This window comes from Acipenser ruthenus, chromosome 10 (assembly GCF_902713425.1).
Source record: "Acipenser ruthenus chromosome 10, fAciRut3.2 maternal haplotype, whole genome shotgun sequence".
NCBI classification, from domain to species: Eukaryota; Metazoa; Chordata; class Actinopteri; order Acipenseriformes; family Acipenseridae; genus Acipenser; species Acipenser ruthenus.
Genome location: NC_081198.1, coordinates 2,894,658 through 2,909,357, shown reverse-complemented (window position 1 = coordinate 2,909,357; position 14,700 = coordinate 2,894,658). Strand labels below are relative to the sequence as shown.

Sequence of the window (14,700 nt, the reverse complement as noted above, 5' to 3'; positions counted from 1 at the left end):
GCACATTAAAGAAAACTGACTATATAGTTTGCGCTTCTTTGGAGTTTCAAAATGAACTATTATATAATGAATTCAATAACAGTATTCAATAACGCTAAAAAAAATAAAATTATAAACAATGTGATGTTAAATGCAATTTTGGAGTAACGATCAGCTTGACCTATAGCAAGTCTGGATGTTGTGGTAAGTAAATCAAAGTATTATTATTATTATTATTATTATTATTATTATTATTATTATTATTATTATTATTATTATTATTATTATGTTTTAGGCAGGGATTTCCACATTGTGTGTTTCACAGATAGTGAAGGTTAGGTGGTACAGTTAACAAGATGCAATGCGTGGTGCTGCAGCTGTCACTGAATAAAAAAAAAAGACGGTTTTCATAAACTCGTGTTTAGTTTATATAGATTACATTCCAAAGTACTGTAATCTGTTTGGAATAAATATTTTAGTAACACTCCTGTAGTATGTTAAACTTGCTTTAGGCTTGTTGCGAATGTTGTTGTGTTTTTCCCCTGACACTGCCAAGGCGTCCCTCTCATTCAATTGTTGTGCACAAGCTTTTACTTAACTGCAATGATATTAAAATAATCACGTCGGGAGAGAGGAATGGAGCAAAAATGTATGTGGGCGGTACAATCATGGATATTTATTTGAACGATTATATTTTGTGTGCCCAATTAATCGATTGCTATTTGGAAGCTTAACTGACATCCCTACTCAGTATGCTGAAGAAATCGCCAATTAAGTATTTTTAATTTTGATTACGTTTACGGAAAAAATGGAATAGTGAAATGGGTTATTCTTTATCTACTATGACTTGCTGTAGATAAGTTAGCAAACATTATTAAAAAATATATTTTGGAACCATTCTGGGAGCTGCCATCATTGGACACCTGCCCTTTTCTTGAATGCCGGAGCGTAGCATTAAAGGGGTCAGTCTTAAGGGCAGACCGACCCCATGTTATCACACATGTTTCCAGTCTTACAAGTCATATAGTACAGGCAGAAGAGAGCAAGTGAAAGTCTGCTTCCTTAACTCAACAACCAGTATGTAAACAGAAATTCAGTAACGTGGAAGGAGAAGAATGAAGGCAGGCTCCCAGATCTTTCCCATGATCTGCGCTTTGATAGGCACAGTTCTGTAAATAACCTGGACTAGATGCACTATTTCCTGCGAAAAACGCTCTTGTGTCTGAAACACCACCAGTCATAACATGCCCTGCTAGCTCAGACTATTCAAAAACAAGCAAACGAACAAGCCTGTCATGCTTATTCTAATATTCGTGCTTGTGGAGTGGTTTCGGCTCTTGATCCATTGACACCGAGCGCCAGAGCAATGGAGTACAAAAGAAAACAGAGCTCAGTGGGAAGCTAAGATGCTCGACTAGCCTTCTTTGCACAGTGCTGAGGAGCTCCATCAGCTCCCTGCTGTTCTTTGCATAGTGCCGAGGAGCTCCATCAGCTCCCTGCTGTTCTCTCTGGGCTTGAGCCACACCCCCCGCGGCTCCGTGAACAGGCCCTGCTTTGTGGTTCACATGAACCCCCTTTTCACTGACAGGGAACAATGTCTCACCTCTAATGAAAAACTTCACAGTTTACCAGAGCAAAAAGCCAAGGCTGCAGTGAGTATCTCCTCCCGTCTGTCTGTCTGTCTGTCTGTCTGTCTGTCTGTCTGTCTGTCTGCCTGTATGCACTTATTTTGTAACCTATTGCTAACATCATCCCATTCATTCTAAATGACTTGATCTAATCTGGTCTGGTACCTAAAAGGTTCATTTGTGGATTACTATTGCGTTTATTATTGAATTTTTTGCCTGACAGGCACTTTGAAATAAGAGCAAACACTACATTTCTTCTAGAAGTAAAATAATAATAATCTTAGACGCCTGTGGAGAGGTTTAGAATCTCTGCCTCAACTCAAATACAGATTGTTGGCTTTTCTCCCTGGCCCGGATTAAATCGGCTTTACCTTCCTAACGCAGTCTCCAGTACGAAAAGCACTGTAGTCTCATTCCTTCTGGGTTTTCTCTTAATATCTCAAACACAAGGGATAAAACAGTTCAAAAGTATAACAGTGTATTACATAGGTCCCTGCAGTGATACAGTAGACTTGCAGTCCTCTATCCATTCAGTTAAATCACTAAAACAAACAAACAAACCAAAAAAATAAATACAAAATAAAACATCACTCAAACAAGAGAGCAATCAACAACATGAAGAGAAGCAGTGGGGGAGTAAATAAGGACATGAGTAAATAAATACACAAACAAACACATAAATAAATAACAGCCTTACAAAACAGAGACTCGTTTTAAATTCTACATTGCGTCTATTCTGCTTTGCAGCCTGAATACAACCCAAAATCGGCCCTCGCAGAAACGAACCCAACGTTTTTAAAAGCCTGCTTTTACAGAGCATCTCGCCGGCTGAGAGCAGGAAGGTAAACGAGGTGCGGGATGAGCGTTGGGGTTCGTCCGTTTTGGGAATGCTCTATTAATGATATTATGTTTTACAGTAAGGAGGCTTCAATAGGGACTGTAAAATAAAATACTAATCGTTTGTAGTATCTTGATGCATTGTAAGCCACTGTAATTGAATACTGAATGTGGTAATATATGTACAACTTCAAATAAACACAAAAGTAAAATACAAAGATGAAATCAAGTCTGTTTTTACACTGAAGGTTTAAATGTTCAATCTGTTAAACTAGATTTACAGCCCTAACCACTGAACTACATTAGTGTTTAACTATGTTCCACAAAGTAGTGAATACTGCACCATCCACACCAACTCCAATCCCTTGTGACCTAAAGCTACAGTATTATTTCACATATCTCTGCGTTGAGTAAGACCACTACTAATTGCTCTCACCTTACGCACAGTCAAGGCAATACCTGGTTTTAGGTCTCTTCGAAGACCACCTACTGTAAGACTGATTTCAGTGCTGAAAGTCATGAAAGCAGATTTCTTTTTCACATTTTTTTTTCTGAATCAAATGCTTATCGTGTCAGAAGTCTCTCAAACTGAATAAATAAACACAAAAGTCAGCAACCGCTTAAACATTAAGCAGTATATAGGGCTGTGTGATAATTATCACATATAGGCTGGCTAACTAAATCACTTCTTAAAAGAAGCTCTTTCCTATCCAGCGGGCCAGTGAAGTTAATGAAATATTTGTGTCAAGTTCATGGAAGTGCTACAGAACACATCACACCTTGTTCTGTGATGGCCTTACTAGGAAAAAGAAAGCTAGGAAAGCTAGGAAAAAATGATCATCCAATTTCGAAGCTTGTTAGTCATTCAGGTCATTTTTTTTTTTTTTATTTTTTTTTTATTTAGTGTGCCCATTATTTTACCCCCAATTTGTAATGTCCAATGAGTTTATCCCCTCACCACAGCAATTCCCCACACAGCCCAGGAGAACTGAAGGTTCAGTGGGTGTCCTCCGATCCCACGACCAAGCCATCTTCCTCTTCTACACCCAGGAACTCGAGAGTGGATGGCAGTGAGCTACCAAACTCTGGAGGACAAAGGCCAGCCCTGCAGGTGTCCACCAGTGAGCTCACAAGGGCACCTGGCCAGCAGGGTTTGCTTGAGCACAATGTGGAGAAACAGTCCCTCCTAGTTTTGCCTCCCTCACCCATGGGAGTGCCAGAGCCAATGCGACTCTCCCTTCGGAGTCCCCAGCGAAGACCGTCCACTTTGCACAGCCAGGACGTGAACCTGCGCTGTATGACTCACCCTGCACACCACGTGGCTGCACTTCTACCAGGAGAGCCACTATGTAGGGCATTGTGTTTCTCTTTCACGGGTAGCCTGTCCTTTAGGATGACTTTGAAAATAACTTTCTATCCCCTTGCTATTAATTATAATACAGACCAGTTTTTAAGTCCCTGGTGTAAACCCAGTGTTTATTTTTGGCAGGTTCCTTAGTTTCACACTTTGACATGTTCTGCTTCGCTTCATATTTTTTTGTTTAGATAAATAGTTTGAAATATATCGTTAAACTTAATCAACTTCAATCCTCACCTCTGGTAAAGTATTATTATTTTTTTTTTCTCAATGACTTTGTTCAGTTGAGGCATTCAAGCCCCCGTTTTGTTTTGCTCTTCACAAACAGACACACATATTATCACACATGTTTAAGCATACCGGAAGAGTTTGAATTGCTTTCTAATAAACAAAGACCCTGTGACAAGCCATTTCTCTGGAAACCCTTTCCAGCGTGACCCTCTGAAAAGCCTCCTTAGAATAGACAGGCTCTATGGCAAGTACCGTAGCATCTGAGGTCTTCATCAAACCATGATGCAAACAGCCTGTTCAGCAGTTAATGGACATTGTGAAATCCTGGTGCGTCAACTACAGGGTTAACAAGCCGAAGCATTAATTACAGGGTCAGTATTCCGCACAGGAAAGAGGAATGAGAGCTAGTTAAAAGGGGTAATTAAAAACTGGATCCTACTGAGTGTTTAAATATTTGGCGGTTCATTTAATGCAACCAGATTACCTCTGACCAGGTCCTCAATTACTTAATGGAACACCTACATTTAATTAAGAATTAAAGAACTGTTTGGACCTGGGCTCTGCTCAATTCAATAATTAGGGGATTGGTCTGAACAAAGGTCCTGGCATTGGAATGGATTGAAAGAGCCACAAATGAGTACCTAATCTTACCTTTAGGTAGACCTGGTGCTAATTGAGGTCTGCGAAACTAGCTGTAAATGTTTTTGTGAAGTCTGACTTCTTTATGTGGAACTGTTCAAAACTTTTTTTTATTTATTTAAAGAGGAAATATTAATGAAAAACACCAACTTTACTGCAAAAGAATCATTCAAGCACAATGCCTGTGTTACTGTAACTCACTGAAGCGCCGCGGGTACATTGACTGGCAATGTGATTTTACAATATGAAAGTTAGCTTTTACTTAACTGCTTACGTTAAGCAAGTCTGGTGTCTATCACTAGCCATAAAAATGAAATATGACTGAAGGGGGATACAGTACAGTGCCTTTAAAAAAAGAAAGTACCTATTCAATTAATCATTATCAAGAACATGTCTGCAGCTGCTCCACCATGTCTGAGTAAATCTGTCCAAAAAAAAAAGTGAAGTCAAAGCTGGAAAAAAAGACGAAGCAGGAAGCAGTGAATGGAGTTATTTATTTAGAAGTATAACCATTTCAACCGCAAAATCATGATTTCAGAAACACAAGATTCAAACAGGTTTTCACTGCTATTGATATAAAAAAGAAATAGAACAGATCCACAACCTTACACGCTATACCAGGCAATAAAACGACACTAGTGTGGGTTAGCAACTCCATATGAAATGTATTTGACTTACCAGGGCACCTGGTAACCTGAAATAAGAGGTCACAAGCCAGTGGACACCACAACAGGTACCACCCCCTCACCCAATACAAGTAGATAACAGCTTGAGTAAGCCCCCACTTGTCTTTAGCCGACACAGTAGTTCAGTCTCAGCGGAGACCTGTTCATTCAGGTAAAATCAGCTCCTAATCCTTCCCTTTGACTTCAGCCCTGAAGTGCTAGTGGCTGAGCTGATGAAGCCATACCCAAGGCACTGCCGGAAACAGATCTTGTGCAGCTGCCAGTCCTCAGTCGCCCATAACAATACAGTGTGTTTAGAAAACAAAACAGAAGCAACCACAAATGACACCTGGTGTAATCAGGTAACTGTATGGGCTACTACAGCGCGTTTACAGCCTGGATGTCTGTATTACCAACAGGACAGCACTGCATATCGTCTGTGAAAGCATAACACATACTGTAAAAGCTCATTCTCTAACCCTGTGGATACAGGATGTGCTGGACAAAGACAGCTAATGATCTGATTCCAGGTGTATGTCACTCGATTCACATTTTCCACCTCTTGTGTGTGTGTGCTTAGAGTTGTGTACTGTAGGTGTGTTTTGTTTTTTCAGAGTTAAATACTGGCAATGTTGTGTAAATTACTTTTCACTTGATTGCAATGCTAAATATTAAGACACCAGAGCAAGCAGGGGAAGGAGAATACATGAAGTTGCCAGAAGAACATTTTTTGTTAAAATCATACTGTCTTAGAAACTTTAGCACTGATGGAGTGCTGATGGAGTTTCATTTCCTGATGCTTAAACACACGGACTCAGAAGGTACCAATACTTAACTTGCTTTTGATTCTCAGCCAGGTGTAATATGGCTCTGCCTACAATTAAATACATCCAAGGGGAAATTAAATAACTGTCAAATGGAAATATAAAAAGCTCTTTCAATGCAACCAAAGATTTCAACAAGGAAATAAAAAAAAGTGAAATAGTTTTATTTGAAATATTAAGACTCAACATATAGTGCATGTAGCCACTGAGAACAGAGACACGGGACCAAATACGAGTAAGGTAATGCAGTGTACCAAGGTGCTGCATGACTTTAAGTAGAACTACACACACCGATTATTCCATTGTTCGGACTGAGCTCTCCACAGGTGAGGGGCATTGGGGCTAATTTACCATTCCAAGCAAAACGACTGAAGAAACAGCTGCTTGGGTTTGTGTTTCTTCACTTGTTTCCCTCGGTATGGTAAATTAGCCCAACCTGATTGCCAGCACCTGATTTCTTTGTGCTGGCATTCAACCCGAATGATGGAATAATGGGTTTGTGCAGCACTGGTTTTAAGTGGGTTATTTTCAGAATCTGTGCTGCCAGCTTTCATAATCGGCTTACAGGTTGCACTTTCCTCATCAGGTGTACTCCCAGATTCTCAAGTCAGGATAACCAGTAATGACTTCATCCTTCATCACACAGAATCTCCCCTTGCACAGATGCACCACACTGCAACAAAACCACCAACGACTCTGGCACCGTCCGTCTGGAACAATTATTTCCTCTGCTTATTTAGAAATGGAATTCATGATCTCTGGCTGTTTGCACTTGGCTAATGATCACAAAGAAAGACAGAACTCAAGCTATTTATTTCTGAATTCCATGGTCACTGTGGTCATAGATTCATTTAATCTGAGCACAGGATTAGACAGAGAAGCAATGGTCTTTGTACTGCTTGCCTGAATGTCTGACCCCCCCCAAAAACAGGATCCCTTCCAAAACGCAAAGGCTACGCTGCGGCTTGCTCTCTTTTCCTTTCACGAACAGGCTGCTGCCACACTGCCGAGGTCAAAATGCCAACAAGCTCTGTGCACTGAAAACAGTAGTTGTATTGCTTGCTTTTTATCCAGAATGGAGTGGTAAAGCAAACAGAACGGTGTTTAATTGTAAGCCCCTGATGGTAACAATTGGACAAAGGATCAGCCTAAACAAACAGTCATTTCTCCCTACAGCTGAAAGCAACATGCAGACCAGGACTTGTGAAGTAGGACGACCTCTGGATGTCACAATACCCCCACACGCAGCCTCTGAGCAGAAGGAAAGGGCTGCGTTACTTTGAGAAGGCAAAACGAGGGATCCATTTAGTTATCCAATAAATAAAAGCATTTGAAGTATGTTTTAGTTTTGTAACTGTCATTATTTGATGCACTAGTATGGGTGTTCTGAGACATCTTGAGCAGGGTGCAGTTATACATTTTTTAAACTCATTAGTAAAAGATGTTAACAGGGCTTGATTGATTTCCCCAACTTTTTATGGTATCTTCATTGTTAAACGTGGCTGTTTTTTTTTCTTATCCTCTAAAACAAACCATTGCTTTAAACGATGTTATTTAAACTCAATTACAATATCTCAATGCACAATCTTAGATACAGTAGTTATGCCAAGCGTCTCAGGGTTGCGGGACACTCAGTCAACAGTATGGTTTTCTATGACTTGAACTGAATTGCTCTTTGACGTACAGAAGCCACTGAAACAGCACAACACTAGACTGTGTTATGAAACAGTTAACGAGATGACAAGCCCGAGTCACAGCATCAATTTAAAGCACTAATTTCATCCAACATGTCTGCTCAGCAGCGAAAGTCTGTGTTCGTTAAATGGCTGAGCTTCAACTAAACCTCTTTAGAGGAACTAATCTTCAAAGACCAAGAAATTCCTGGACTGCAAACTACAACAGGATTAAAGTTTCTATGGATACTGATAGTAATTGCCAACTATAAGAACAATAAGGCAAACATGCAAAACGTGTGTCTGTCTAATTAATGTTAAATGATGAGGTAAATAACTGACCTATTGCATACTGCGAAAATCGCCTGATAATCTTCATTTGCATATATTTTATTTAATGATTGTCTGAAGCGATCTGCTGTTCTGCTGATGTGCTTCAGCAAAGTCCACTCAGGAACACGGTACACGAAAGAGCTGCTCTGAATGCACAGCTTCTAAGTTTAACCATTTTTATTTTTGGGATTCAATCCAAAATCCACGAACAGCTGGACGAGGCAGAAAAAAAGGGGGTATTAATAACTGTATGCATAAGGAAACTTTCTGTTAAGATTTCACTGCATTTCAGACCAGTCACTAGATGCCCGTTAAATTGAATTTCCTGTGCTCCTCAGCTGTAAAAAAAATGCAGCAGTTTGCGATTGCTTTTCAATTATAGTGGAACTGGAAAGGTGTTAAGAACAACGTTATTTCGGAAGTGTGGAATTGTGTCAGTGCTACTGAATGCATTTCAAGATGTTCAGACCCCCGCAAGCCTTTCATAATATTGCTCCAAGCTTCACTTGGTCCCCGGCCGTGACCAAGCACGCTTCTGGAACCTCTGCGGCTTTCATCCACTCAGGAGCTCTTTACAAACACGGAGCAACCACTGAAGTGCAGCCATTTTGTGCCAACACTTCACACAACAGCACCCTTTTCTATCAATGTCCCAAATGATTTTTCTTGGAAAGTGCACGTTGTAAAAATAACTTCTTTCACATTAATTGTCATCAGACCAGGTCCAAGAGGAAGCTACTAGTGCTTTAAATGTGTCACAAAGGAGATTAAAACACATGAAATGAATAATATTTCCATGAGCATGGCAGTATATCTTTTTTTATTAAGTTGTTATTATTAAATTTTATTAGAAAGACAAATAATCAATAATACATTAACTTTGAAAGTGCCAACAGAATACATATCATTAAGCAACTGCCCAGATCAGGTCAACTTTGTATCTGACATCTTACATCTGATTGTCTTATTTTTTTAAGAGACAATTAATGCCAAGGTTAACCTGCTGTTTTTAATATGATAAAACAAACTTTAAATAGTTAAGTAACTGACATATTGCCTGTCGCTATCACTGTCTCAAGGGACACAAATTACCAGGAAAAAAGCTCTAACGGTTGCTGCCTCAGTATAACTGAACAGAGTGCTGCTGACTGACAAGGTTATTTCCATTATTAACACACATATGAATCTCTCATTGAAGATGGACACGTATGAGCTCTCCTGATGCGTGCCCTAGTACAAAGACACAATTGTGAACGATGTTCCAATTTAAATGAAAATTCCGTTTATTATAGACTTTAACAAATGTGGATTCATTTTTTACGACAAAAAAAAAAAAGTACAATGTAAATAAAGTTCCTGTTAAGACTAGAGTGTGCCAAAAGTAGGTACAAGGCTAGCATTTAAAGTTTATAAATTCCCCGGGCATTTGTTAAGCTAAAAAACTGAATCTGTTGTTATGAAACTGTCTACAGTTGTTTGCACAAGTTATTATTGACGCCTGTGAGTACCAGGGTTCAAATGAATTTTAAAAACAACAACTTAAGCCTCAAAGCAGGAGCCTTTAAAACTAAAATAGCTGCGAACTCTTTTGAAAGCTGAAGGCATTATAAATAGTGATGTGCCTGTACCTTTGTGCCTTAAGCTTTGTTTGGACTATAAATACACGGTGGACAGAAATGAAACAGGCCTCTAAGGAACGAAGGAAAGAAACAACAAACTTGAGAATTTCCTCTTTTTTCCACCTCTCGTTACAGAGTGCCGATCGAACTGCATTTTCTTCTCTGCATGACTCTGCCTTTTGAAAGTCGTGCCTTCCCATATTAAAAGTAAGGGTAAAACAAAAACAAATCTGCGACCACTAACTGTAAATATACTATTTTAATTATGTCATTAACTGTGGTATATTAGTAGATTTTGGCAAATTGTTGCACTGCGATTATTAAAATCAGGGGTGGCAGGGTAATTATTTTGGTACTATGAATTTTAGCAGTTTTCTATTCGTTATTATAACTATGTATTTGTTTGAAGGGAATCATTGCATTATGTTTGAGGAGATCACTTAAAGTTATTTAAAGTGTCAAATTGCTCCCTTCTGTAAATGTTACTTTATTTGTATTATTTTCTTTTTCAGTTTTTGTGTTTGATTATTTATTTTAATCCTGTCTCTACACCTGCACATCGACTGTCATCGACTGAAAATTAGCTTGTAGCTAAAATCTGGGCAAAATACATCTTATGACATGTCAGAAACCTTATCAAATGTATGTTGTCCCTGTCAAATGAATAAATACATAAATAATAATAATAATAATAATAATAATAATAATAATAATAATAATAATAATAATAATAATAATAATAATAATAATATTCTCTGTCATTGCAGGCAGGGTGGACCCTGCACCTGCAAGCTTTGGTACACAAGAACTAAGCTTTTATTGACATAACAGTTTGTACCGCAGGATGACCACGGACACACTGGGCACACAAACCTCAGTTCCAGCTCGCCCTCAAGAGAAAAGCCTTATCTGTGATCTCTTTGAACCCAGATCCAGACGCTTCCACGTTCCTTCCATTAACTTTTAAGATAATGATAAGATGGCCATCTATAAATGCAGCTGTATGAATACAAACTACCCCAGTTACAAAATGCACAGGTTGGGTACGGCTCCAATCATGAAAGAAGCAAAGTCAACAAACCTGTCATCTGCATGTCACATTTCAATATCTTGAAGCATATGACACATGGAAATGTTCGTTGCTGTTAATTTCAGAAAATTAAAATAGAACGGACATTGTTTCCTAAAATATCAGACATGTGGGAGAATTCATAGAGCAGCCTGCTGTATGTTCAGAAGATATATTTGATACATGACTAGTGGATGCTGTGGTGCATATACCATTAGTATTAATACTCAGAAATGTTGTAATACTAATTATTCACATGATAAAAGTCAATGATTGTTTTTATAAGGCTAATTCAATGATTTGTCAAAATGAAGGCTTCCTTTTGTCAAAGAACAAATAACACAGGTCAATTCTGTCCCTTTGTATGTTCAGGTATAGTGAACATTCCAGCTTGTCTGTGAAAGCTTTTAAAGAGCTCCTTATTAACGCTTCAGTAACTGTAGCTAACACTGTAACGTGGATGAGTTTAGTTTGGCCATTGAGATGACAGATTGCAATAACAAGCCTCTGGGGGATTTATTTTTAATTTAAACTGAAGTGCTTTTAGCAGCAACATTCTGTCGTCATGTAGTCTGTGTGGACACACTTCCATAAGAATGATTTATAACTGATCATGGTTATATCCTTATGACTGATGCACAGTAAATTACAGTGGAGCATAATTATATATATATATATATATATATATATATATATATATATATATATATATATATATATATATATATATATATGAATTGCGACAGACATTTTAGTCAAAACATTTCTCCCATTTCTCTTTTAATATTTTTGTTAATAATTCTTGTTTCCTTCTCTTTGTTTTAACGTAAATACAATTACCCCCTCTGCCCAATTAACAGTACAAAAAGGGGGTACGGGTTAAGTGAAAAGGATAAGGTGACTACCAGTAATCCAGCTTGTGCTTTTCACCCTACACAGAAGACTGTTAAGTGGACACATACGAATCTGCTTTTGTTGTTGCCCTGCAAAGGATAGCTTTAAGGCAAGCGTCCATCAGATGAGAGGACTAATTCATTTCAGCATATACCCAATACCCTCTCAGATGAGAATCTTTCAGGAAGTGCTCAAACCTGCTTGCACATCCAAAAAACCTCAAAAACACCTTCCCTGAGGGGAGACATTGGATACTAGTCTTTAGAATCTGACAGAAAATGTCCTTTTGAGTCCCTAGAAATGCATATGTGAACCCAACACACGCTGTAGACCCTGGAACAAAATACAGCCTGGGATCTTTACAGCAAGCTTATTCATTCAAACTCAATGTATTAACATGTCCTTTTTTAAAATGTGTTACATTTTACTTAAAGACTGGCCAGGGACTCTTACAAGGTGAAATATTGTAGCTAAATATGCCTTTATTTTAGTGTCTTTGGGTGAGAGCATGGAAGACAAACTAGACTAGAATTTTTAAAAATTCAGTGTTTTAATGTAACTGCAATACCATGTACATTTTGAGCTATAAGAAAAAGCAGCATAATCTATAAAAAAAATAATCAAATGATACAATATTTATTAAATGTGCATCATATATTATTATTATTATTATTATTATTATTATTATTATTATTATTATTATTATTATTAATAATAATAATAATAATAATAATAATAATAATAATAATAATAAAAGGTAGATGAGCATTATTTAAAGGTGCAGTCTACTCATACCATTCTAGGGAGAAGCAGGCAAACACATTATATACATTTAAGGGAAATGCTAATGCAGTAATAATTCTTAACATATATTGAGTGTGTTATTTATTATAAATGCATGGAAATCTGCAGCCACACATCTCATTAAATGAAAGAATAACGATCAAAACAATAGCTTCCAGTAGTTGCATAGGTATTAAATGATCGTATATATGAGTTATAAACGCGCAAATGACACAGCAACACATCTCTCAGTATGTGTGTTGTAGGAAAACACAGCTTGTGTTAAATGTAACACACACTGTGTTGTTCTTAATCCAGAGTGTTTTATTTAATCAAGCACCCTCAATTTAACACGTGGATGTTTAAGAGTGTACTGTTCATCTGAACAACCAGGAGTGTTTCACATGGCAATGTGGATAATAATCACGTTTAAATGCCATATAAATACAGAAAAAGAGAAGGAAGAAAATTCGAAAAAAAACTATTTATTATACATTCACTTTACGTATTGCAATTAGGACATCTTGTTTTTTTAAGAAAAAAAGCGCGTAATTTATGAGAGAAAGTCACACTGCTTAGTTCTTACAGAATGTATTCAAAGTGGATCCACACAGCAGCTCCGCATCATATCGAATAGGTAGCCTGTAATAGAACGAGTTCTGTGGAGAGACTTCCAGCAGAGAGGGGTGCGATGCTGAGCGCTTTCCAAGATCGTTTTAATTAGAGCACCGCTGTCTTTACAAATACAGTAACACATGCAGTCTGCACTTCATTTTGGTTATGTGAAACAGAACCGTTGGCGCAGAATACGACTGACACACAGGCAGCGCCATTCCAATTTTACTGTCCTCAAAAAATTTTAATTTATTGTGTGCACTAAAATAATTGTTATTTTATTTATTTATAGATTTATTTTAATCAAAATGCAAACTGTGCCTGTTTTCTGTTGTCTGGTTTCTTGGTTGTAAAACTTTTCAGTAAAACTTCTGAGAAACTTTTAGTAAACTAGTCATTACATCACCCAACCAGACGATAAGCTCTCCACTGCGCATCACGAGACGTCGGCAGTTACTCCTCATTTAAAACAAAACGTCAACATTATCATACCATTCAAAACACTGCAGACAAAGCACTTCTTAAAGCGCTCGACAATGACCTTAACAGAAACCAGATTACTAAACATCCAACTGGACACTTTTATATCAGCGCCGGAAAAATGGAAAACAGGTTCCGACAGCATCATCAAATACTGTACTCTATTATTAGTACAGGACAATAACACTTGCGACAAACTTATGACACAGATGTTATTTAAATTGCAAACTTTTTTTAAATTACTTTACAACTCGGAAAATCTGAAATGCATATTGTTGAAGATTGCTATCTCTATTGTTATAAACGCCGATGAAGCAGGAGTATAGAAACTACACAACGATTGCACTCTTACCAGTTCCGATGTGCGCTCCAAGCACGACCCCTAATAACAAGAAAACCCGCAGAAAGTGGAACTGACATCCCCGCTCAAGTTTTCCTGTTGCCCGTGTCTGGTACATTCCTCTAAATTTGTCGTGCCTGTGCAAGGCTGGTGGTCTTTACATCCACTGTAAATAACCGAATACTGATCTCCAACTTTGCAAAGGAATCAATTCAAATAAAGTGTGCCCAGAGAGTCTTCTCAAATAAATGTATTTAGGCAGCTCGCTGCTAAAAAACTGGCGTCTGGGGTTTGGAGCCAAAGACTTTCCTTGCTGCTGCTGCTGCTTTGAGTTGGAGCTGTTCTGCTTTCCTCCTTCCCTTTGCTCTACTTCCAAAAACCCCAAATCCACCAGCGTTAGGCAAACCAGATGGCTCTGATTAGCGCCTGCAATGCGTCGCCCCCTGCTGCCCAAATGCAAAACTTCATGCGTGCAATTCATCGTCTGCTGTAAGAGTCCTGCAGTGGCGAAGTTGCAACCGCTGCCAGCGCGTGAAAGGAAGGTCGAGACGATCTTTTAATTACTTTCACGAAAGGGATTCTTCACTTACAAATAATCAGTATGGACGACTAACGATTTCCTGAATAGTCATTTAGTTTTCCCATTAAAACCAGTTTGTACGTTGCCGTGTCTGCCTTTTCTATGATGCCTATTTGGAAATTATTACAATTGAGTAGTAGTGTAGTATCCATGA

The 14,700-nt window shown here is 38.2% G+C and overlaps 1 protein-coding gene across 1 annotated transcript in view; it reads right to left on the bottom strand.

Annotated features, from left to right (window-relative positions):
- LOC117404965 (inactive tyrosine-protein kinase transmembrane receptor ROR1-like) overlaps positions 1 to 14,327 on the bottom strand; it is an 85,292-nt gene extending 70,965 nt beyond the window's left edge. The window contains exon 1 of the mRNA XM_034007803.3: positions 13,979 to 14,327. Within this exon, the coding sequence (XP_033863694.3) occupies positions 13,979 to 14,084 (106 nt within the window). The 5' untranslated portion in view covers positions 14,085 to 14,327. The remainder of the gene's footprint in view (positions 1 to 13,978) is intronic.
- Between the last annotated feature and the right edge of the window lie 373 nt (positions 14,328 to 14,700).